At 37.0% G+C, this 27,739-nt stretch overlaps 1 protein-coding gene across 1 annotated transcript in view; it reads left to right on the top strand.

Annotated features, from left to right (window-relative positions):
* Nucleotides 1–27,739, top strand: part of LOC115120907 (methyltransferase 22, Kin17 lysine) — a 51,163-nt gene that overhangs the window by 10,345 nt on the left and 13,079 nt on the right. Inside the window, exons 5-8 of the mRNA XM_065010997.1 lie at nucleotides 1,554–1,698; nucleotides 10,800–10,871; nucleotides 25,642–25,695; nucleotides 25,915–25,995. Coding sequence (XP_064867069.1) covers nucleotides 1,554–1,698; nucleotides 10,800–10,871; nucleotides 25,642–25,695; nucleotides 25,915–25,995 — 352 coding nt within the window. The remainder of the gene's footprint in view (nucleotides 1–1,553; nucleotides 1,699–10,799; nucleotides 10,872–25,641; nucleotides 25,696–25,914; nucleotides 25,996–27,739) is intronic.

Genomic DNA, 27,739 nt, shown 5'->3' with positions numbered 1-27,739 from the left:
TTACAGTATTCACACCTAGATTACAGTATTCACACCTAGATTACAGTATTCACACCTAGATTACAGTATTCACACCTAGATTACAGTATTCACACCTAGATTACAGTATTCACACCTAGATTACAGTATTCACACCTAGATTACAGTATTCACACCTAGATTACAGTATTCACACCTAGATGTTCAACAGTTCTTAAATATTCTTTTTTTTTTCATCTTCAAGCTCTGTCTAATTGGTTGTTGATCGTTGCTAGACGACCATTTTTAGGTCTTTGCCATTAGATTTACAAGTAGATTTAGGTCAAAACTGTAACTCGGCCACTCAGGAACATAAGCAACTCCAGTGTATATTTGGCCTTGTGTTTTAGGTTATTGTCTTGCTGAATTCATCTCCCAGTGTCTGTTGGAAAGCAGACTGAACCAGGTTTTCCTCTAGGATTTTGCCTTAGCTCCCCGGCCCTTAATTATTACAAGTATACCCATAACATGATGCTTCCACCACTATGCTTGAAAATATGGAGAGTGGTCAGTAATGCATTGAATTTGCCCCAAACAGAACACTTTGTATTCAGGACAAAAAGTGCATTTCTTTGCCACATTTTTAGCAGTTACAAACAGGATGTATGTTTTGGAATATTGTTATTCTGTACAGGCTTCCTTCTTTTCACTCTGTCATTTAGGTTAGTATTGTGGAGTAACTACAATGTTGTTGATCCATCCTCAGTGTTCTCCTATCACAGCCATTAAACTCTGTCAGTTAGGTTAGTATTGTGGAGTAACTATAATGTTGTTGATCCATCCTCAGTGTTCTCCTATCACAGCCATTAAACTCTGTCAGTGAGGTTAGTATTGTGGAGTAACTATAATGTTGTTGATCCATCCTCAGTGTTCTCCTATCACAGCCATTAAACTCTGTCAGTGAGGTTAGTATTGTGGAGTAACTATAATGTTGTTGATCCATCCTCAGTTTTCTCCTGTCACAGCCATTAAACTCTGTAACTGTTTTACAGTCACCTTTGACCTCATGGTGAAATCCCTGAGTGGTTTCCTTCCTCTCCGGCAACTGAGTTAGGAAGGACGCCTGTATCTTTGAAGTGATTTGGGTGTATTGATGCACCATCCAAAGTGTAATTAATAACGTCACCATGCTCAAAGGGATATTCAATGTCTACCAATAGGAGCTCTTCTTAACGAGACATTGGAGAACCTCCCTGGTCTTTAATAGTTGATTCTGTGCTTGTAACTTTACAGAGAAGGTGGTCAGAAATCTTAACCACTTCACTTGCAACCATTATGTGACTTGTTAAGCACATTTTTTATTGAATACTTATTGACTCAAGACATTTCAGCTTTTCATATTATAATTTTTTTTGTAAAAAGAAAAAATGCTAAACTTAATTCCACTTTGACATTATGGGGTATTGTGTGTCAGGCCAGTGTCCAACAAAATATCAATTTAATCCATTTTAAATTCAGGTTGTAACACAACACAATGTGGGAAAAGTCAAAGTGTGTGAATCGTTTCTGAAGGTGCTGTGTGGCTCTTTTACTAGGTCTGGCGTGGCGCCTTCCTATTGGCTGATTTAATCCTGTCTCAGCCAACTACATTCAGAGGAGCCACCGTCTTGGAGTTGGGGGCAGGGACTGGGCTGACCAGCGTAGTCATGGCAACGGTGGCCAAAACAGTGTACTGCACAGGTAAGGTACCGTCAGGTAAACCAGGGGTCTTCGCCCCCCTGGGGGCCTCATGTATACATTTTGCTGTGTAAACGCCACATTAAATAACTGCGTGCAACATTTCTGAGAAGAATAGGTTAATATCTGCTATATAGGTATCTCCGCCTGGACAATGAGGCCCTATATTATTGTATTTCTATCTGCTATATAGGTAACTCCACCTGGACAATGAGGCCCTATGTTATTGTATTTCTATCTGCTATATAGGTAACTCCACCTGGACAATGAGGCCCTATGTTATTGTATTTCTATCTGCTATATAGGTAACTCCACCTGGACAATGAGGCCCTATGTTATTGTATTTCTATCTGCTATATAGGTATCTGACAATGATATTATTGTATTTCTATCTGCTATATCCTGGACAATGGCCTGTATATCTACATATAGGTAACTCCTCCTGGACAATGAGGCCCTATGTTATTGTATTTCTATCCTATGTAACTCCACCTGGACAATGAGGCCCTATGTTATTGTATTTCTATCTGCTATATAGGTAACTCCACCTGGACAATGAGGCCCTATCTTATTGTATTTCTATCTGCTATATAGGTAACTCCACCTGGACAATGAGGCCCTATGTTATTGTATTTCTATCTGCTATATAGGTAACTCCACCTGGACAATGAGGCCCTATGTTATTGTATTTCTATCTGCTATATATAACTCCACCTGGACAATGAGGCCCTATGTTATTGTATTTCTATCTGCTATATAGGTATCTCCGCCTGGACAATGAGGCCCTATGTTATTGTATTTCTATCTGCTATATAGGTAACTCCGCCTGGACAATGAGGCCCTATGTTATTGTATTTCTATCTGCTATATAGGTATCTCCGCCTGGACAATGAGGCCCTATATTATTGTATTTCTACTGCTATGGCCTGGGCTCTGAGATTCATTAGGCTGTGATGTTGTGCTCCTGTTGCAAACCAATACTATATCATATTTTATACTTTTACATAAGCTACCGGTCTATTTACTATGTTGGAAGAATGCTTTTTTTTAAATCAGTAATTTATGCTGTATTTGAAACCAAGGACTGTGACAGTTTGTGAAAGAGAAAACAATGTTAAATTGTTGTGGACCTGTCAGCAGAACCTTTGAATTAAAACAGTGTTTTACATCTACAGGGCCTTCGGAAAGTGTTCCGACCCCCTTGACCTTTTCCACATTCTGTTACGTTACAGCCGTATTCTAAAACTGATTCAATTGTTTTTCTCCCCTCATCAATCTACACACAATACCCCATGATGACATCACAATACCCCATAATGACCTCACAATACCCCATAATGACAAAGTGAAAACGGGTTTTTAGAATTTTTTTGAAATACCACAAATAAGACTTCTGTACCCCCCCACCTTGTCACAACACAACTGATTGCCTCAAACGCATTAAGAAGGAAAGAAATTCCACAAATTAACTTCTAACAAGGCACATCTGTTCATTAGAATGCATTCAATGGGACAACCTCTTGAAGCTGGTTGAGAGAATGCCAAGAGTGTTCATAGCTGTCATCAAGGAAAAGGGTGACTACTTTGAAGAATATAAAATATATTTTGATTAGTTTAACACTTTTTTGCTTACTACATGATTCCATATGTGTTATTTCATAGTTTTGATGTTTTCACTATTATTTTATAATGTAGAAAATGTTAAAAAGAAAGAAAACCCCTTGAATGAGTAGGTGTGTTCAAACTGTTGCCTGGTACTGTACTAGTCTACTCGGTTGAATTAAATAAGAGATGTACATAGATCTGTAGATAATGGTGACCAGGATAGTGATTTAACATGCCTCTAAACCCACATCTGTAGATAATGGTGACCAGGATAGTGATTTAACATGCCTCTAAACCCACATCTGTAGATAATGGTGACCAGGATAGTGATTTAACATGCCTCTAAACCCACATCTGTAGATAATGGTGACCAGGATAGTGATTTAACATGCCTCTAAACCCACATCTGTAGATAATGGTGACCAGGATAGTGATTTAACATGCCTCTAAACCCACATCTGTAGATAATGGTGACCAGGATAGTGATTTAACATGCCTCTAAACCCACATCTGTAGATAATGGTGACCAGGATAGTGATTTAACATGCCTCTAAACCCACATCTGTAGATAATGGTGACCAGGATAGTGATTTAACATGCCTCTAAACCCACATCTGTAGATAATGGTGACCAGGATAGTGATTTAACATGTCTCTAAACCCACATCTGTAGATAATGGTGACCAGGATAGTGATTTAACATGCCTCTAAACCCACATCTGTAGATAATGGTGACCAGGATAGTGATTTAACATGCCTCTAAACCCACATCTGTAGATAATGGTGACCAGGATAGTGATTTAACATGCCTCTAAACCCACATCTGTAGATAATGGTGACCAGGATAGTGATTTAACATGCCTCTAAACCCACATCTGTAGATAATGGTGACCAGGATAGTGATTTAACATGCCTCTAAACCCACATCTGTAGATAATGGTGACCAGGATAGTGATTTAACATGCCTCTAAACCCACATCTGTAGATAATGGTGACCAGGATAGTGATTTAACATGCCTCTAAACCCACATCTGTAGATAATGGTGACCAGGATAGTGATTTAACATGCCTCTAAACCCACATCTGTAGATAATGGTGACCAGGATAGTGATTTAACATGCCTCTAAACCCACATCTGTAGATAATGGTGACCAGGATAGTGATTTAACATGCCTCTAAACCCACATCTGTAGATAATGGTGACCAGGATAGTGATTTAACATGCCTCTAAACCCACATCTGTAGATAATGGTGACCAGGATAGTGATTTAACATGCCTCTAAACCCACATCTGTAGATAATGGTGACCAGGATAGTGATTTAACATGCCTCTAAACCCACATCTGTAGATAATGGTGACCAGGATAGCGATTTAACATGCCTCTAAACTCACATCTGTAGATAATGGTGACCAGGATAGTGATTTAACATGCCTCTAAACCCACATCTGTAGATAATGGTGACCAGGATAGTGATTTAACATGCCTCTAAACCCACATCTGTAGATAATGGTGACCAGGATAGTGATTTCACATGCCTCTAAACCCACATCTGTAGATAATGGTGACCAGGATAGTGATTTCACTGAGTTGAGAGGAGGCAGCACTGGTCTCCACCACCTTGGCAGTTTCAAACCCCTCTATTCTACCTCTGTCACTATTATATAGTGCAATCAAGACATTCAACGTGAGGAAAAGCACTCTCCCATGTGATGTGGGCTTGTTGCAGGTGCGTGGGAGTCATGTGTTGAAAGGGGAAAAGCATACTGCTCTAGCCAATATCACGTCAGTTCTTTTCAGCTTAATGAACTGAGTGCAGGTCTGTGTTTCTCCTGTAAAGGCCCAGTTCAGTCCCCAGTGTGCTTTTCCTGGGTTTTATACACGGTGCCTTTGGAAAGTATTCAGACCCCATCCACTTTTTCAGAGTTTTGTTACCTTACAGCCTTTTTCTAAATTTGATTTTTTTAATTAAATCCTCAGCAGTCTACATACAATACCTCCTGATGACAAAGCGAAAACAGGTTTTTAGAAATGTTTACTCATTTATAAAAAAAAATAAAAACAGATATACCTTATTTACATAAGTATTCAGACCCTTTGCTTTGAGACTCGAAATTGAGTTCAGGTACATCCTGTTTCCATTGATCATCCTTTGAGATGTTTCTACAACTTGATTGGAGTTCACCTGTGGTACATTCAGTTGATTGGACATGATTTGGAAAGGTACACACCAGTCTATTTAAGTTCCCACAGTTGACAGTGCATGTCAGAGCAAAAACCAAGCCATGAGGTCGAAGGAATTGTCAGCGGAGCTCCAAGAGAGGATTGTGTCGAGGCACAGATCTGGGGAAGGGAACCATGTCTGCAGCATTGAAGGTCCCCAAGAACACAGTGGCTTCCATCATTCTTAAATGGAAGAAGTTTGGAACCACCAAGACTCTTCCTAGAGCTGGCCACCCAGCCAAACTGGTCAATCAGGAGAGAAGGGCCTTGGTCCAGGGAGGTGACCACCCTGCCAAACTGGTCAATCAGGGGGAGAAGGGCCTTGGTCCAGGGAGGTGACCACCCAGCCAAACTGGTCAATCAGGGAGGTGGCCACCCTGCCAAACTGGTCAATCAGGGGGAGAAGGGCCTTGGTCCAGGGAGCTGACCACCCTGCCAAACTGGTCAATCAGGGGGAGAAGGGCCTTGGTCCAGGGGGAGAAGGGCCTTGGTCCAGGGGGAGAAGGGCCTTGGTCCAGGGAGCTGACCACCCTGCCAAACTGGTCAATCAGGGGAGAAGGGCCTTGGTCCAGGGAGGTGACCACCCTGCCAAACTGGTCAATCAGGGGGAGAAGGGCCTTGGTCCAGGGAGGTGACCACCCTGCCAAACTGGTCAATCAGGGGGAGAAGGGCCTTGGTCCAGGGAGGTGGCCACCCTGCCAAACTGGTCAATCAAGGGGAGAAGGGCCTTGGTCAGGGAGGTGACCACCCTGCCAAACTGGTCAATCAGGGGGAGAAGGGCCTTGGTCCAAGGAGGTGACCACCCTGCCAAACTGGTCAATCAGGGGGAGAAGGGCCTTGGTCCAGGGAGGTGACCACCCTGCCAAACTGGTCAATCAGGGGGAGAAGGGCCTTGGTCAGGGAGGTGACCACCCTGCCAAACTGGTCAATCAGGAGAGAAGGGCCTTGGTCCAGGGAGGTGACCACCCTGCCAAACTGGTCAATCAGGGGGAGAAGGGCCTTGGTCCAAGGAGGTGACCACCCTGCCAAACTGGTCAATCAGGGGGAGAAGGGCCTTGGTCCAGGGAGGTGACCACCCTGCCAAACTGGTCAATCAGGGGAGAAGGGCCTTGGTCCAGGGAGGTGACCTAGAACACGAGGGTCACTCTGACAGAGCTCCAGAAATCCTCTGTGGAGATTTGATCTGGTCTGATGAAACCAAGATTGAACTCTTTGGCCTGAATGCCAAGCGTCAACTCTGGAGGAAACCTGGCACCATCCCTACGGTGAAGCATGGTGGTGGCAGCAACTGGTAGACTCGTTAGGATCGAGACAAAGATGAACGGAGCAAAGTACTGAAAGTTCCTTGGTGAAAACCTGCTTCAGAGCTCTCAGGACCTCAGACTGGGACGAAGGTTCATCTTCCAACAGGACAACGACCCTAAGCACACAGCCAAGACAATGCAGGAGTGGCTTCGGGCCAAGTCTCCGAATGTCCATGAGTGGCCCAGCTAGAGCCCGGACTTGAACCCGATCGAACATCTCTGGAGAGACCTGACAATAGCTGTGCAGCGACGCTCCCCATCCAACCTGACAGAGCTTGAGAGGATCTGCAGAGAAGAATGGGAGAAACTCCCCAAATACAGGTGTGCCAAGCTTGTAGCGTCATTCCCAAGAAGACTAGAGGTTGTAATCGCTGTCAAAGGTGCTTCAACAAGTTACTGAGTAAAACGTCTGAATACTTAGGTAAATATGATTTTTCAGTTTTTTATAAATGAGCAAAAATAAATCAATAAGCTGTCATTATGTGGTATTGTGATGTCATTATGGGGTATTGTGATGTCATTATGGGGTGTTGTGATGTCATTATGGGGTGTTGTGATGTCATTATGGGGTTTTGTGATGTCATTATGGGGTTTTGTGATGTCATTATGGGGTATTGTGATGTCATTATGGGGTATTGTGATGTCATTATGGGGTATTGTGATGTCATTATGGGGTTTTGTGATGTCATTATGGGGTATTGTGATGTCATTATGGGGTATTGTGATGTCATTATGGGGTATTGTGATGTCATTATGGGGTATTGTGATGTCATTATGGGGTATTGTGATGTCATTATGGGGTTTTGTGATGTCATTATGGGGTATTGTGATGTCATTATGGGGTATTGTGTGGAGATTGAATGATGATTTAATACATTTTACAATAAAGCTGTAACGTAACAAAATGTGTAAAAGGTCAGGGGTCTGAAACTTTGATGGCGCTTATATTACATGAGGTTGGAATAACACTGTGTAATTGGGAAAATCATAATCATGTCCTTTTAGTATAAGAGCTGTTTGAACAGGAAATCTCAGCCTGTTTTGGCCTGCCTGGTGTCATGAAGTTACTAGACCAATATGACAAAGTGTTCAACACCTCTCTCCCAATAACATCTAGTTCTCCCCTAACAACTCAGACCTCTCAGACAGTCCTAGTGTTCAACACCTCTCTCCCAATAACATCTAGTTCTCCCCTAACAACTCAGACCTCTCAGACAGTCCTAGTGTTCAACACCTCTCTCCCAATAACATCTAGTTCTCCCCTCCCAACTCAGACCACTCAGACAGTCCTCCTCTCTCCCAATAACAGTTAGTTTTCCCCTACCAACTCAGACCCCTCTAAAAGTCCTAGTGTTCAACACCTCTCTCCCAATAACATCTAGTTCTCCCCTCCCAACTCAGACCACTCAGACAGTCCTAGTGTTCAACACCTCTCTCCCAATAACAGTTAGTTTTCCCCTACCAACTCAGACCCCTCTAACAGTCCTAGTGTTCAACACCTCTCTCCCAATAACAGCTAGTTCTCCCCTCCCAGCTCAGACCTCTCAGACAGTCCTAGTGTTCAACACCTCTCTCCCAATAACATCTAGTTCTCCCTCCCAACTCAGACCCCTCTAACAGTCCTAGTGTTCAACACCTCTCTCCCAATAACATCTAGTTCTCCCTAACAACTCAGACCTCTCAGACAGTCCTAGTGTTCAACACCTCTCTCCCAATAACATCTAGTTCTCCCTCCCAACTCAGACCACTCAGACAGTCCTAGTGTTCAACACCTCTCTCCCAATAACAGCTAGTTCTCCTTCCCAACTCAGACCTCTCAGACAGTCCTAGTGTTCAACACCTCTCTCCCAATAACAGTTAGTTCTCCCTAACAACTCAGACCCCTCAGACAGTCCTAGTGTTCAACACCTCTCTCCCAATAACAACTAGTTCTCCCCTACCAACTCAGACCCCTCAGACAGTCCTAGTGTTCAACACCTCTCTCCCAATAACAGCTAGTTTTCCCCTCCCAACTCAGACCTCTCAGACAGTCCTAGTGTTCAACACCTCTCTCCCAATAACAGCTAGTTTTCCCCTCCCAACTCAGACCCCTCAGACAGTCCTAGTGTTCAACACCTCTCTCCCAATAACAGCTAGTTTTCCCCTCCCAACTCAGACCTCTCAGACAGTCCTAGTGTTCAACACCTCTCTCCCAATAACAGCTAGTTTTCCCCTCCCAACTCAGACCCCCACACCTCTCTCCCAATAACAGCTAGTTTTCCCCTCCCAACTCAGACCCCTCAGACAGTCCTAGTGTTCAACACCTCTCTCCCAATAACAGCTAGTTTTCCCCTCCCAACTCAGACCTCTCAGACAGTCCTAGTGTTCAACACCTCTCTCCCAATAACAGCTAGTTTTCCCTTCCCAACTCAGACCTCTCAGACAGTCCTAGTGTTCAACACCTCTCTCCCAATAACAGCTAGTTTTCCCCTCCCAACTCAGACCTCTCAGACAGTCCTAGTGTTCAACACCTCTCTCCCAATAACAGCTAGTTTTCCCCTCCCAACTCAGACCTCTCAGACAGTCCTAGTGTTCAACACCTCTCTCCCAATAACAGCTAGTTTTCCCCTCCCAACTCAGACCTCTCAGACAGTCCTAGTGTTCAACACTCTCTCCCAATAACAGCTAGTTTTCCCCTCCCAACTCAGACCTCTCAGACAGTCCTAGTGTTCAACACCTCTCTCCCAATAACAGCTAGTTTTCCCCTCCCAACTCAGACCTCTCAGACAGTCCTAGTGTTCAACACCTCTCTCCCAATAACAGCTAGTTTTCCCCTAACAACTCAGACCTCTCAGACAGTCCTAGTGTTCAACACCTCTCTCCCAATAACAGCTAGTTTTCCCCTCCCAACTCAGACCTCTCAGACAGTCCTAGCAAAATTATTGCTTGAGAAATTGCAGTTTTCTAAGAAGCAATTTTTGTCTCGTTTTTTTTGTTGTCATTGAAACCAATCACAGTAAGGTGCTTCAATGTTAGACTTAAATGATCATTATTGCACTTATATTAAAGTGCTCTTCTGGAGAGGGAAATCATTTTTCAAAGGGCAAGATAATTCCAAGCTACTCTGCCTGTCTTTCTGCCTGTCTGCCTGCCTGCCTGCCTGTCTGCGTAGACCAGGAAGCATCATATTAAATAGACTGTTCTTCTGAATGTATTCAGGGAATGAAAATTCCATTACTTCTAAGGTCAGAGAATGAAAATTCAATTTACTTCTCAAGTCAGAGTGAATAATAGTGCTACTGCCTATCATCTCTGATACAGAAACCATTCTACATGGTCACCATGCTTCACTGATCCAAGGTCAGAATCATCTCTGATACAGAATCCATTCTCCATGGTAGTCACCATGCTTCACTGATCCAAGGTCAGAATCATCTCTGATACAGAATCCATTCTCCATGGTAGTGACCATGCTTCACTGATCCAAGGTCAGAATCATCTCTGATACAGAAACCATTCTCCATGGTAGCCACCATGCTTCACTGATCCAAGGTCAGAATCATCTCTGATACAGAAACCATTCTACATGGTCACCATGCTTCACTGATCCAAGGTCAGAATCATCTCTGATACAGAAACCATTCTACATGGTCACCATGCTTCACTGATCCAAGGTCAGAATCATCTCTGATACAGAAACCATTCTACATGGTCACCATGCTTCACTGATCCAAGGTCAGAATCATCTCTGATACAGAATCCATTCTCCATGGTAGTGACCATGCTTCACTGATCCAAGGTCAGAATCATTGTAAGAATTGATGAGCTGGGGGCAAGCTGTTCCTAAATGAAGGTCTCTTATTTGTCGTGTTGATTCTATTACCAATGTTGTGTTTTAGAATGTTGGACGCCCAACGTCTCTGTAATGTTTCTAAGTTCAAAGGTACATAAACGCCGTGTGAAAATCCCAATATCTGTGTAACGTTGTGTTGCAGACGTTGGGGAGGACCTACTGAGCATGTGCCAGAAGAACGTGACGTTGAACAGACACCTGATGGAACCTGCAGGTGAGCCAACATTGAACAGTTAGACAATGTGTAGCGAGAGAACGTTACTTAAACAACGATTTTTTGCACACACAGGGTTGCCGGCAAACCAGCTGGCATTTTCAATCAGGTTCGGGCCAGCGCCTCACCACTTTTGATTTAGTTTAATAAAAAAATATTTATGCAAAGATGAAGTACAAAGTCATGTAACCCACTATTCCCCGGGAGCCAACAACGTGGATGTTGATTAAATATATCATTATAGTGTTGTCTCTCTCTCTCTCTCTGACTGTTTCATATATATATATATCATTATAGTGTTGTCTCTCTCTCTCTTCCTGACTGTTTCATATATATATATCATTATAGTGTTGTCTCTCTCTCTCCCTGACTGTTTCATATATATATATATCATTATAGTGTTGTCTCTCTCTCTCCCTGACTGTTTCATATATATATATATCATTATAGTGTTGTCTCTCTCCCTGACTGTTTCATATATATATATCATTATAGTGTTGTCTCTCTCCCTGACTGTTTCATATATATATATATCATTATAGTGTTGTCTCTCTCTCTGACTGTTTCATATATATATATATCATTATAGTGTTGTCTCTCTCTCCTGACTGTTTCATATATATATATATCATTATAGTGTTGTCTCTCTCTCTCTCTGACTGTTTCATATATATATATATCATTATAGTGTTGTCTCTCTCTCTCTCCCTGACTGTTTCATATATATATATATCATTATAGTGTTGTCTCTCTCTCTCTCCCTGACTGTTTCATATATATATATCATTATAGTGTTGTCTCTCTCTCTCTCTCTGACTGTTTCATATATATATATATCATTATAGTGTTGTCTCTCTCCCTGACTGTTTCATATATATATATATCATTATAGTGTTGTCTCTCTCTCTCTCCCTGACTGTTTCATATATATATATATCATTATAGTGTTGTCTCTCTCCCTGACTGTTTCATATATATATATATCATTATAGTGTTGTCTCTCTCTCTCTCCTGACTGTTTCATATATATATATATCATTATAGTGTTGTCTCTCTCTCTCTCCTGACTGTTTCATATATATATATCATTATAGTGTTGTCTCTCTCTCTCCCTGACTGTTTCATATATATATATATCATTATAGTGTTGTCTCTCTCTCTCCCTGACTGTTTCATATATATATATCATTATAGTGTTGTCTCTCTCTCTCCTGACTGTTTCATATATATATATATCATTATAGTGTTGTCTCTCTCTCTCTCCCTGACTGTTTCATATATATATATATCATTATAGTGTTGTCTCTCTCTCTCTCTCTGACTGTTTCATATATATATATATATCATTATAGTGTTGTCTCTCTCTCTCCCTGACTGTTTCATATATATATATATCATTATAGTGTTGTCTCTCTCCCTGACTGTTTCATATATATATATCATTATAGTGTTGTCTCTCTCCCTGACTGTTTCATATATATATATCATTATAGTGTTGTCTCTCTCTCTCTCCCTGACTGTTTCATATATATATATCATTATAGTGTTGTCTCTCTCTCTCTCTGACTGTTTCATATATATATATATCATTATAGTGTTGTCTCTCTCTCTCTCCCTGACTGTTTCATATATATATATCATTATAGTGTTGTCTCTCTCTCTCTCCTGACTGTTTCATATATATATATATCATTATAGTGTTGTCTCTCTCTCCTCCCTGACTGTTTCATATATATATATATCATTATAGTGTTGTCTCTCTCTCCTCCCTGACTGTTTCATATATATATATCATTATAGTGTTGTCTCTCTCTCTCCCTGACTGTTTCATATATATATATCATTATAGTGTTGTCTCTCTCTCTCTCATATATATATATCTGACTGTTTCATATATATATATATCATTATAGTGTTGTCTCTCTCTCTCTCTCTGACTGTTTCATATATATATATATCATTATAGTGTTGTCTCTCTCTCTCTCCCTGACTGTTTCATATATATATATCATTATAGTGTTGTCTCTCTCCCTGACTGTTTCATATATATATATATCATTATAGTGTTGTCTCTCTCTCCCTGACTGTTTCATATATATATATCATTATAGTGTTGTCTCTCTCTCTCCCTGACTGTTTCATATATATATATCATTATAGTGTTGTCTCTCTCTCTCTCCTGACTGTTTTCATATATATATATCATTATAGTGTTGTCTCTCTCTCTCCTGACTGTTTCATATATATATATATCATTATAGTGTTGTCTCTCTCTCCCTGACTGTTTCATATATATATATATCATTATAGTGTTGTCTCTCTCTCTCTCTCTGACTGTTTCATATATATATATATCATTATAGTGTTGTCTCTCTCTCCCTGACTGTTTCATATATATATATCATTATAGTGTTGTCTCTCTCTCCCTGACTGTTTCATATATATATATATCATTATAGTGTTGTCTCTCTCTCTCCCTGACTGTTTCATATATATATATCATTATAGTGTTGTCTCTCTCTCCCTGACTGTTTCATATATATATATATCATTATAGTGTTGTCTCTCTCTCCCTGACTGTTTCATATATATATATATCATTATAGTGTTGTCTCTCTCCCTGACTGTTTCATATATATATATATCATTATAGTGTTGTCTCTCTCCCTGACTGTTTCATATATATATATCATTATAGTGTTGTCTCTCTCTCTCCCTGACTGTTTCATATATATATATATCATTATAGTGTTGTCATATATATATATCTCTCTGACTGTTTCTCTCTCTCTCCCTGACTGTTTCATATATATATATATCATTATAGTGTTGTCTCTCTCTCTCCCTGACTGTTTCATATATATATATATCATTATAGTGTTGTCTCTCTCTCTCTCCCTGACTGTTTCATATATATATATATCATTATAGTGTTGTCTCTCTCCCTGACTGTTTCATATATATATATATCATTATAGTGTTGTCTCTCTCTCTCCCTGACTGTTTCATATATATATATATCATTATAGTGTTGTCTCTCTCTCTCTCCCTGACTGTTTCATATATATATATCATTATAGTGTTGTCTCTCTCTCTCCCTGACTGTTTCATATATATATATCATTATAGTGTTGTCTCTCTCCCTGACTGTTTCATATATATATATATCATTATAGTGTTGTCTCTCTCCTGACTGTTTCATATATATATATATCATTATAGTGTTGTCTCTCTCTCTCTCTCCCTGACTGTTTCATATATATATATATCATTATAGTGTTGTCTCTCTCTCTCTGACTGTTTCATATATATATATCATTATAGTGTTGTCTCTCTCCCTGACTGTTTCATATATATATATATCATTATAGTGTTGTCTCTCTCTCTCTCTGACTGTTTCATATATATATATATCATTATAGTGTTGTCTCTCTCTCTGACTGTTTCATATATATATATCATTATAGTGTTGTCTCTCTCCTGACTGTTTCATATATATATATCATTATAGTGTCTCTCTCTCTCTCTCTCTCTGACTGTCATATATATATATATCATTATAGTGTTGTCTCTCTCTCCTGACTGTTTCATATATATATATATCATTATAGTGTTGTCTCTCTCTCTCTGACTGTTTCATATATATATATCATTATAGTGTTGTCTCTCTCTCTCTATATATCATTGACTGTTTCTCCCTGACTGTATATATATATATCATTATAGTGTTGTCTCTCTCCCTGACTGTTTCATATATATATATCATTATAGTGTTGTCTCTCTCTCTCCTGACTGTTTCATATATATATATATCATTATAGTGTTGTCTCTCTCTCTCTGTTTCATATATATATATATCTGACTGTTTCATATATATATATATCATTATAGTGTTGTCTCTCTCTCCCTGACTGTTTCATATATATATATATCATTATAGTGTTGTCTCTCTCTCTCTGACTGTTTCATATATATATATATCATTATAGTGTTGTCTCTCTCTCTCTCCCTGACTGTTTCATATATATATATATCATTATAGTGTTGTTCTCTCTCTCTCCTGACTGTTTCATATATATATATATCATTATAGTGTTGTCTCTCTCTCTCTCTCCTGACTGTTTCATATATATATATCATTATAGTGTTGTCTCTCTCTCTCCCTGACTGTTTCATATATATATATCATTATAGTGTTGTCTCTCTCTCTCTCTGACTGTTTCATATATATATATCATTATAGTGTTGTCTCTCTCTCTCCCTGACTGTTTCATATATATATATATCATTATAGTGTTGTCTCTCTCTCTCTCTCTCTCCTGACTGTTTCATATATATATATATCATTATAGTGTTGTCTCTCTCCCTGACTGTTTCATATATATATATACATTATAGTGTTGTCTCTCTCTCTCTGACTGTTTATAGTGTTATCATTATAGTGTTCTCTCTCTCTGACTGACTGTTTCATATATATATATATCATTATAGTGTTGTCTCTCTCTCTGACTGTTTCATATATATATATATCATTATAGTGTTGTCTCTCTCTCTCTCCCTGACTGTTTCATATATATATATATCATTATAGTGTTGTCTCTCTCTCTCTCCCTGACTGTTTCATATATATATATATCATTATAGTGTTGTCTCTCTCTCTCTCTGACTGTTTCATATATATATATATCATTATAGTGTTGTCTCTCTCTCTGACTGTTTCATATATATATATCATTATAGTGTTGTCTCTCTCTCTCTCCCTGACTGTTTCATATATATATATATATCATTATAGTGTTGTCTCTCTCTCCCTGACTGTTTCATATATATATATATCATTATAGTGTTGTCTCTCTCTCTCTCTGACTGTTTCATATATATATATCTAGTGTTGTCTCTCTCTCTCCCTGACTGTTTCATATATATATATATCATTATAGTGTTGTCTCTCTCTCTCTCCTGACTGTTTCATATATATATATATCATTATAGTGTTGTCTCTCTCTCTCTGACTGTTTCATATATATATATATATCATTATAGTGTTGTCTCTCTCTCCTGACTGTTTCATATATATATATCATTATAGTGTTGTCTCTCTCTCTCCTGACTGTTTCATATATATATATATATATATCATTATAGTGTTGTCTCTCTCTCTCTCCTGACTGTTTCATATATATATATCATTATAGTGTTGTCTCTCTCCCTGACTGTTTCATATATATATATATCATTATAGTGTTGTCTCTCTCTCTCTGACTGTTTCATATATATATATATATCATTATAGTGTTGTCTCTCTCTCTCCCTGACTGTTTCATATATATATATATATCATTATAGTGTTGTCTCTCTCTCCCTGACTGTTTCATATATATATATATATCATTATAGTGTTGTCTCTCTCTCTCTGACTGTTTCATATATATATATATCATTATAGTGTTGTCTCTCTCCCTGACTGTTTCATATATATATCATTATAGTGTTGTCTCTCTCCCTGACTGTTTCATATATATATATATCATTATAGTGTTGTCTCTCTCTCTAGTGTTGTCTCTCCTGACTGTTTCATATATATATATCATTATAGTGTTGTCTCTCTCTCTCTCCTGACTGTTTCATATATATATATCATTATAGTGTTGTCTCTCTCTCTCTCCCTGACTGTTTCATATATATATATCATTATAGTGTTGACTGTTTCATATATATATATCATTCTCTCTCTCTCCCTGACTGTTTCATATATATATATCATTATAGTGTTGTCTCTCTCTCTCCCTGACTGTTTCATATATATATATATCATTATAGTGTTGTCTCTCTCTCTCTCTCTGACTGTTTCATATATATATATATCATTATAGTGTTGTCTCTCTCTCTCTCTCTGACTGTTTCATATATATATATCATTATAGTGTTGTCTCTCTCTCTCTGACTGTTTCATATATATATATATCATTATAGTGTTGTCTCTCTCTCCCTGACTGTTTCATATATATATATATCATTATAGTGTTGTCTCTCTCTCCTGACTGTTTCATATATATATATATCATTATAGTGTTGTCTCTCTCTCTCCCTGACTGTTTCATATATATATATCATTATAGTGTTGTCTCTCTCCCTGACTGTTTCATATATATATATCATTATAGTGTTGTCTCTCTCTCCCTGACTGTTTCATATATATATATATCATTATAGTGTTGTCTCTCTCTCTCTGTTTCTGATCTGTTTCTGATATATATATATATCATTATAGTGTTGTCTCTCTCTCCCTGACTGTTTCATATATATATATATCATTATAGTGTTGTCTCTCTCCCTGACTGTTTCATATATATATATCATTATAGTGTTGTCTCTCTCTCCCTGACTGTTTCATATATATATATATCATTATAGTGTTGTCTCTCTCTCTCCCTGACTGTTTCATATATATATATATCATTATAGTGTTGTCTCTCTCTCTCTGACTGTTTCATATATATATATATCATTATAGTGTTGTCTCTCTCTCTCTCTGACTGTTTCATATATATATATCATTATAGTGTTGTTGTATCTCTCTCTCTCTGACTGTTTCATATATATATATATCATTATAGTGTTGTCTCTCTCTCCCTGACTGTTTCATATATATATATATCATTATAGTGTTGTCTCTCTCTCTCCCTGACTGTTTCATATATATATATCATTATAGTGTTGTCTCTCTCTCTCCCTGACTGTTTCATATATATATATATCATTATAGTGTTGTCTCTCTCTCCCTGACTGTTTCATATATATATATATCATTATAGTATCATTATAGTCTCTCTCTCCTGACTGTTTCATATATATATATATCATTATAGTGTTGTCTCTCTCTCTCTCCCTGACTGTTTCATATATATATATCATTATAGTATGACTGTTGTCTATATATATATCTCTCTCTCCCTGACTGTTTCATATATATATATCATTATAGTGTTGTCTCTCTCTCTCTGACTGTTTCATATATATATATCATTATAGTGTTGTCTCTCTCTCTCTCTCTGACTGTTTCATATATATATATATATCATTATAGTGTTGTCTCTCTCTCTCCCTGACTGTTTCATATATATATATATCATTATAGTGTTGTCTCTCTCTCTCCTGACTGTTTCATATATATATATCATTATAGTGTTGTCTCTCTCCTGACTGTTTCATATATATATATCATTATAGTGTTGTCTCTCTCCCTGACTGTTTCATATATATATATATCATTATAGTGTTGTCTCTCTCTCTCTCCCTGACTGTTTCATATATATATATATCATTATAGTGTTGTCTCTCTCTCTCTCCCTGACTGTTTCATATATATATATCATTATAGTGTTGTCTCTCTCTCTCTCTGACTGTTTCATATATATATATATCATTATAGTGTTGTCTCTCTCTCTCTCCCTGACTGTTTCATATATATATATCATTATAGTGTTGTCTCTCTCTCTCCCTGACTGTTTCATATATATATATCATTATAGTGTTGTCTCTCTCCTGACTGTTTCTGACTGTTTCATATATATATATCATTATAGTGTTGTTGTCTCTCTCCTGACTGTTTCATATATATATATATCATTATAGTGTTGTCTCTCTCTCTCCCTGACTGTTTCATATATATATATATCATTATAGTGTTGTCTCTCTCTCTCTCCCTGACTGTTTCATATATATATATCATTATAGTGTTTCTCTCTCTCTCTGACTGTTTCATATATATATATATCATTATAGTGTTGTCTCTCTCTCTCCTGACTGTTTCATATATATATATATCATTATAGTGTTGTCTCTCTCTCCCTGACTGTTTCATATATATATATATCATTATAGTGTTGTCTCTCTCTCTCTCTCCCTGACTGTTTCATATATATATATATCATTATAGTGTTGTCTCTCTCTCTCCCTGACTGTTTCATATATATATATATCATTATAGTGTTGTCTCTCTCTCTCTCCCTGACTGTTTCATATATATATATATATCATTATAGTGTTGTCTCTCTCTCTCCCTGACTGTTTCATATATATATATATCATTATAGTGTTGTCTCTCTCTCTCTGACTGTTTCATATATATATATCATTATAGTGTTGTCTCTCTCCCTGACTGTTTCATATATATATATCATTATAGTGTTGTCTCTCTCTCTCCCTGACTGTTTCATATATATATATCATTATAGTGTTGTCTCTCTCTCTCCCTGACTGTTTCATATATATATATATATCATTATAGTGTTGTCTCTCTCCTGACTGTTTCATATATATATATATCATTATAGTGTTGTCTCTCTCTCTCTCCTGACTGTTTCATATATATATATATCATTATAGTGTTGTCTCTCTCTCTCCCTGACTGTTTCATATATATATATATCATTATAGTGTTGTTGTCTCTCTCCCTGACTGTTTCATATATATATATATCATTATAGTGTTGTCTCTCTCTCTCCTGACTGTTTCATATATATATATCATTATAGTGTTGTCTCTCTCTCTCTCCTGACTGTTTCATATATATATATATCATTATAGTGTTGTCTCTCTCTCCTGACTGTTTCATATATATATATATCATTATAGTGTTGTCTCTCTCCTGACTGTTTCATATATATATATATCATTATAGTGTTGTCTCTCTCTCTGACTGTTTCATATATATATATATCATTATAGTGTTGTTCTCTCTCTCTCCTGACTGTTTCATATATATATATATCATTATAGTGTTGTCTCTCTCTCTCTCCCTGACTGTTTCATATATATATATATCATTATAGTGTTGTCTCTCTCTCTCTCTGACTGTTTCATATATATATATCATTATAGTGTTGTCTCTCTCTCTCTCCCTGACTGTTTCATATATATATATATCATTATAGTGTTGTCTCTCTCTCTCTCCCTGACTGTTTCATATATATATATATCATTATAGTGTTGTCTCTCTCTCTCTCTGACTGTTTCATATATATATATCTCTCTCTCTCCTGACTGTTTCATATATATATATCATTATAGTGTTGTCTCTCTGTTTCATATATATATATATCTCTGACTGTTTATATATATATCATTATAGTGTTGTCTCTCTCTCTCTCCCTGACTGTTTCATATATATATATATCATTATAGTGTTGTCTCTCTCCCTGACTGTTTCATATATATATATATCATTATAGTGTTGTCTCTCTCTCTCTGACTGTTTCATATATATATATATCATTATAGTGTTGTCTCTCTCTCTCTCTGACTGTTTCTCTCCCTGACTGTTTCATATATATATATCATTATAGTGTTGTCTCTCTCTCTCCCTGACTGTTTCATATATATATATATCATTATAGTGTTGTCTCTCTCTCTCTGTTTCCTGACTGTTTCATATATATATATATCATTATAGTGTTGTCTCTCTCTCCCTGACTGTTTCATATATATATATATCATTATAGTGTTGTTCTCTCTCTCCCTGACTGTTTCATATATATATATATCATTATAGTGTTGTCTCTCTCTCCTGACTGTTTCATATATATATATATCATTATAGTGTTGTCTCTCTCTCTCTCCCTGACTGTTTCATATCATTATATATGTTTCATTATAGTGTTGTCTCTCTCTCTCCTGACTGTTTCATATATATATATATATCATTATAGTGTTGTCTCTCTCTCCTGACTGACATTATAGTGTTGTTTCTGACTGTTTCATATATATATATCATTATAGTGTTGTCTCTCTCTCTCCTGACTGTTTCATATATATATATATCATTATAGTGTTGTCTCTCTCTCCCTGACTGTTTCATATATATATATATCATTATAGTGTTGTCTCATATATATATATCTCTCTCCCTGACTGTTTCATATATATATATCATTATAGTGTTGTCTCTCTCTCTCTCCTGACTGTTTCATATATATATATCATTATAGTGTTGTCTCTCTCTCTCCCTGACTGTTTCATATATATATATCATTATAGTGTTGTCTCTCTCTCCCTGACTGTTTCATATATATATATCATTATAGTGTTGTCTCTCTCTCCCTGACTGTTTCATATATATATATATCATTATAGTGTTGTCTCTCTCCCTGACTGTTTCATATATATATATCATTATAGTGTTGTCTCTCTCTCTCCTGACTGTTTCATATATATATATATCATTATAGTGTTGTCTCTCTCTCTCTGACCCATATATATATATATCATTATACTGTTTGTTTCATATATATATATATCATTATAGTGTTGTCTCTCTCTCTGACTGTTTCATATATATATATCATTATAGTGTTGTCTCTCTCTCTCTCTGACTGTTTCATATATATATATATCATTATAGTGTTGTCTCTCTCTCCCTGACTGTTTCACTGTTTATATATATATATCATTATAGTGTTGTCTCTCTCTCTGACTGTTTCATATATATATATATCATTATAGTGTTGTCTCTCTCTCTCCTGACTGTTTCATATATATATATCATTATAGTGTTGTCTCTCTCTCTCTCTCTGACTGTTTCATATATATATATATCATTATAGTGTTGTCTCTCTCTCTCTCTGACTGTTTCATATATATATATATCATTATAGTGTTGTTGTTTCTCTCTCTCTCCCTGACTGTTTCATATATATATATATCATTATAGTGTTGTTCTCTCTCTCCCTGACTGTTTCATATATATATATATCATTATAGTGTTGTCTCTCTCTCCTGACTGTTTCATATATATATATCATTATAGTGTTGTCTCTCTCCCTGACTGTTTCATATATATATATATATCATTATAGTGTTGTCTCTCTCTCTCTCCTGACTGTTTCATATATATATATCATTATAGTGTTGTCTCTCTCTCTCCCTGACTGTTTCATATATATATATCATTATAGTGTTGTCTCTCTCTCTGACTGTTTCATATATATATATATATCATTATAGTGTTGTCTCTCTCCTGACTGTTTCATATATATATATATCATTATAGTGTTGTTTCACTGTTTATATATATATATCATTATAGTGTTGTCTCTCTCTCTCTCTCTGACTGTTTCATATATATATATATCATTATAGTGTTGTCTCTCTCCCTGACTGTTTCATATATATATATATCATTATAGTGTTGTCTCTCTCCATATATATATCTGACTGTTTCATATATATATATCATTATAGTGTTGTCTCTCTCTCTCTCTGATCTGTTTCATATATATATATCATTATAGTGTTGTCTCTCTCTCTCTCTGACTGTTTCTGACTGTTTCATATATATATATCATTATAGTGTTGTCTCTCTCTCTCCCTGACTGTTTCATATATATATATATCATTATAGTGTTGTCTCTCTCTCTCTCTGACTGTTTCTGATATATATATATATCATTATAGTGTTGTCTCTCTCTCTCCTGACTGTTTCATATATATATATATCATTATAGTGTTGTCTCTCTCTCTCCCTGACTGTTTCATATATATATATATCATTATAGTGTTGTCTCTCTCTCCCTGACTGTTTCATTATAGTGTTGTCTCTCTCTCTGACTGTTTATATATATATATATCATTATAGTGTTGTCTCTCTCTCTCTCTCTGACTGTTTCATATATATATATATCATTATAGTGTTGTCTCTCTCTCTCTGACTGTTTCATATATATATATATCATTATAGTGTTGTCTCTCTCTCTCTCTGACTGTTTCATATATATATATATCATTATAGTGTTGTCTCTCTCTCTCCTGACTGTTTCATATATATATATATCATTATAGTGTTGTCTCTCTCTCTGACTGTTTCATATATATATATATATTATAGTGTTGTCTCTCTCTCCCTGACTGTTTCATATATATATATCTGACTGTTTCATATATATATATATCATTATAGTGTTGTCTCTCTCTCCTGACTGTTTCATATATATATATATCATTATAGTGTTGTCTCTCTCTGACTGTTTCATATATATATATCATTATAGTGTTGTCTCTCTCTCTGACTGTTTCATATATATATATATCATTATAGTGTTGTCTCTCTCTCCTGACTGTTTCATATATATATATCATTATAGTGTTGTCTCTCTCTGACTGTTTCATATATATATATATCATTATAGTGTTGTCTCTCTCCCTGACTGTTTCATATATATATATATCATTATAGTGTTGTCTCTCTCTCTCCCTGACTGTTTCATATATATATATATCATTATAGTGTTGTCTCTCTCTCTCTCTCTGACTGTTTCATATATATATATATCATTATAGTGTTGTCTCTCTCTCTCTCCTGACTGTTTCATATATATATATCATTATAGTGTTGTCTCTCTCTCTCCCTGACTGTTTCATATATATATATATCATTATAGTGTTGTCTCTCTCTCTCCCTGACTGTTTCATATATATATATCATTATAGTGTTGTCTCTCTCCCTGACTGTTTCATATATATATATATCATTATAGTGTTGTCTCTCTCTCTCTCCCTGACTGTTTCATATATATATATATCATTATAGTGTTGTCTCTCTCTCCCTGACTGTTTCATATATATATATATCATTATAGTGTGTCATATATATATATCTCTCTCTCCTGACTGTTTCATATATATATATATCATTATAGTGTTGTCTCTCTCTCTCCCTGACTGTTTCATATATATATATCATTATAGTGTTGTCTCTCTCTCCTGACTGTTTCATATATATATATCATTATAGTGTTGTCTCTCTCCCTGACTGTTTCATATATATATATCATTATAGTGTTGTCTCTCTCTCTCTCCCTGACTGTTTCATATATATATATATCATTATAGTGTTGTCTCTCTCTCCCTGACTGTTTCATATATATATATATCATTATAGTGTTGTCTCTCTCCCTGACTGTTTCATATATATATATCATTATAGTGTTCTCTCTCTATATATATATCTCCCTGACTGTTTCATATATATATATCATTATAGTGTTGTCTCTCTCTCTCCCTGACTGTTTCATATATATATATCATTATAGTGTTGTCTCTCTCTCTCCCTGACTGTTTCATATATATATATCATTATAGTGTTGTCTCTCTCTCTCTCCCTGACTGTTTCATATATATATATATCTCTCTCTCTCCCTGACTGTTTCATATATATATATATCATTATAGTGATGTCTGTTTCATATATATATATATCATTATAGTGTTGTCTCTCTCCCTGACTGTTTCATATATATATATATCATTATAGTGTTGTTTCATATATATATATATCATTATAGTGATGTCTCTCTCTCCCTCTGTTTCTCTCTCTCCCTGACTGTTTCATATATATATATCATTATAGTGTTGTCTCTCTCTCTCTCCCTGACTGTTTCATATATATATATATCATTATAGTGTTGTCTCTCTCTCTCTCCCTGACTGTTTCATATATATATATATCATTATAGTGTTCTCTCTCTCTCTCCCTGACTGTTTCATATATATATATATCATTATAGTGTTGTCTCTCTCTCTCCCTGACTGTTTCATATATATATATATCATTATAGTGTTGTCTCTCTCCCTGACTGTTTCATATATATATATCATTATAGTGTTGTCTCTCTCTCTCCCTGACTGTTTCATATATATATATATCATTATAGTGTTGTCTCTCTCTCTCCCTGACTGTTTCATATATATATATCATTATAGTGTTGTCTCTCTCTGACTGTTGTTTCATATATATATATCATTATAGTGTTGTCTCTCTCTCTCTGACTGTTTCATATATATATATCATTATAGTGTTGTCTCTCTCTCTCTCCCTGACTGTTTCATATATATATATATCATTATAGTGTTGTCTCTCTCTCTCCCTGACTGTTTCATATATATATATATCATTATAGTGTGTTCTCTCTCTCTCTCCCTGACTGTTTCATATATATATATATCATTATAGTGTTGTCTCTCCCTGACTGTTTCATATATATATATATCATTATAGTGTTGTCTCTCTCTCTCTGACTGACATTATAGTGTTGTTTCTCTGACTGTTTCATATATATATATATCATTATAGTGTTGTCTCTCTCTCTCTCTGACTGTTTCATATATATATATATCATTATAGTGTTGTCTCTCTCTCTCTCCTGACTGTTTCATATATATATATCATTATAGTGTTGTCTCTCTCTCTCTGACTGTTTCATATATATATATATCATTATAGTGTTGTCTCTCCCTGACTGTTTCATATATATATATATCATTATAGTGTTGTCTCTCTCCTGACTGACTGTTTCTGACTGTTTCATATATATATATCATTATAGTGTTGTCTCTCTCTCTGACTGTTTCTCTCCTGTTTCATATATATATATATATCATTATAGTTCTCTGATATATATATATATCATTATAGTGTTGTTGTCTCTCTCCCTGACTGTTTCATATATATATATCATTATAGTGTTGTCCCTGACTGTTTCATATATATATATATCATTATAGTGTTGTCTCTCTCTCTCTCTCTGACTGTTTCATATATATATATCATTATAGTGTTGTCTCTCTCTCTCTCTGACTGTTTCATATATATATATATCATTATAGTGTTGTCTCTCTCCCTGACTGTTTCATATATATATATATCATTATAGTGTTGTCTCTCTCCCTGACTGTTTCATATATATATATCATTATAGTGTTGTCTCTTTAACAGGTGGGAAGGTGCGAGTACGTCTACTGGACTGGCTCAGACACGATCTCTGCACAGGTGGGCAGGCTACACACACACACACACACACACACACATTGAGAAACACACACACACAGAGAGAAACACACACACATTGAGAAACACACACACACACACACACATAGAGAAACACACACACACATTGAGAAACACACATAGAGAAACACACGTGATGTCAAACCATGGTCTCTCTGCTGATCTCTCCTCTTTCTCATCCATTCATCTCTTGTTTCTCAGACGCTGATGCAGAGTTTGGATGGACAGAGGATGAAGTGGCAGATCTCCATGACAACACAACAATTATCATCGCCGCTGACGGTAAGACAGTTGTGATCAGGTGTTTAACCGGTAGGATCAGGTGTTTAACCGGTGGGATCAGGTGTTTAACCGGTGGGATCAGGTGTTTAACCGGTAGGATCAGGTGTTAACCGGTAGGATCAGGTGTTTATCCGGTAGGATCAGGTGTTTAACCGGTGGGATCAGGTGTTAACCGGTGGGATCAGGTGTTTATCCGATAGGATCAGGTGTTTAACCGGTGGGATCAGGTGTTTATCCGGTAGGATCAGGTGTTTAACCGGTGGGATCAGGTGTTAACCGGTAGGATCAGGTGTTAACCGGTGGGATCAGGTGTTTAACCGGTGGGATCAGGTGTTTAACGGTGGGATCAGGTGGCAGGATCAGGTGTTTAACCGGTGGGATCAGGTGTTTAACCGGTGGGATCAGGTGTTTAACCGGTGGGATCAGGTGTTTAACCGGTGGGATCAGGTGTTTAACCGGTAGGATCAGGTGTTTAACCGGTGGGATCAGGTGTTTAACCGGTGGGATCAGGTGTTTAACCGGTAGGATCAGGTGTTTAACCGGTAGGATCAGGCGTTTAACCTGTAGGATCAGGTGTTTAACCTGTAGGATCAGGTGTTTAACCGGTAGGATCAGGTGTTTAACCGGTGGGATCAGGTGTTTAACCGGTGGGATCAGGTGTTTAACCGGTGGGATCAGGTGTTTAACCGGTAGGATCAGGTGTTTAACCGGTGGGATCAGGTGTTTAACCGGTAGGATCAGGTGTTTAACCGGTGGGATCAGGTGTTTAACCGGTAGGATCAGGTGTTTAACCGGTAGGATCAGGTTTTTAACCGGTGGGATCAGGTGTTTAACCGGTAGGATCAGGTGTTTAACCGGTGGGATCAGGTATTAAACCTGTAGGATCAGGTGTTTAACCGGTAGGTTCAGGTGTTTAACCGGTAGGATCAGGTGTCTAACCGGTAGGATCAGGTGTTAACCGGTAGGATCAGGTGTTTAACCGGTGGGATCAGGTATTAAACCTGTAGGATCAGGTGTTAACCGGTGGGATCAGGTGTTTAACCGGTGGGATCAAGTGTTAACCGGTAGGATCAGGTGTTTAACCGGTAGGATCAGGTGTTTAACCGGTGGGATCAGGTGTTTAACCGGTAGGATCAGGTGTTTAACCGGTAGGATCAGGTGTTTAACTGGTGGGATCAGGTGTTTAACCGGTAGGATCAGGTGTTTAACCTGTAGGATCAGGTGTCTAACCGGTAGGATCAGGTGTTTAACCGGTAGGATCAGGTGTTTATCCGGTAGGATCAGGTGTTTATCCGGTGGGATCAGGTGTTTAACCGGTGGGATCAGGTGTTTATCCGGTAGGATCAGGTGTTTAACCGGTAGGATCAGGTGTTTAACCGGTAGGTTCAGGTGTTTAACCGGTAGGATCAGGTGTCTAACCGGTAGGATCAGGTGTTAACCGGTAGGATCAGGTGTTTAACCGGTGGGATCAGGTGTTTAACCGGTAGGATCAGGTGTTTAACCGGTGGGATCAGGTGTTTAACCTGTGGGATCAAGTGTTAACCGGTAGGATCAGGTGTTTAAACGGTAGGATCAGGTGTTTAACCGGTAGGATCAGGTGTTTAACCTGTAGGATCAGGTGTCTAACCGGTAGGATCAGGTGTTTAACCGGTAGGATCAGGTGTCTAACCGGTAGGATCAGGTGTCTAAGCGGTAGGATCAGGTGTTTAACCGGTAGGATCAGGTGTTTATCCGGTAGGATCAG

The sequence above is a fragment of the Oncorhynchus nerka genome, linkage group LG26 (assembly GCF_034236695.1).
Source record: "Oncorhynchus nerka isolate Pitt River linkage group LG26, Oner_Uvic_2.0, whole genome shotgun sequence".
Classification (NCBI taxonomy): Eukaryota; Metazoa; Chordata; class Actinopteri; order Salmoniformes; family Salmonidae; genus Oncorhynchus; species Oncorhynchus nerka.
This window is presented reverse-complemented; position numbering and strand designations above follow the sequence as displayed.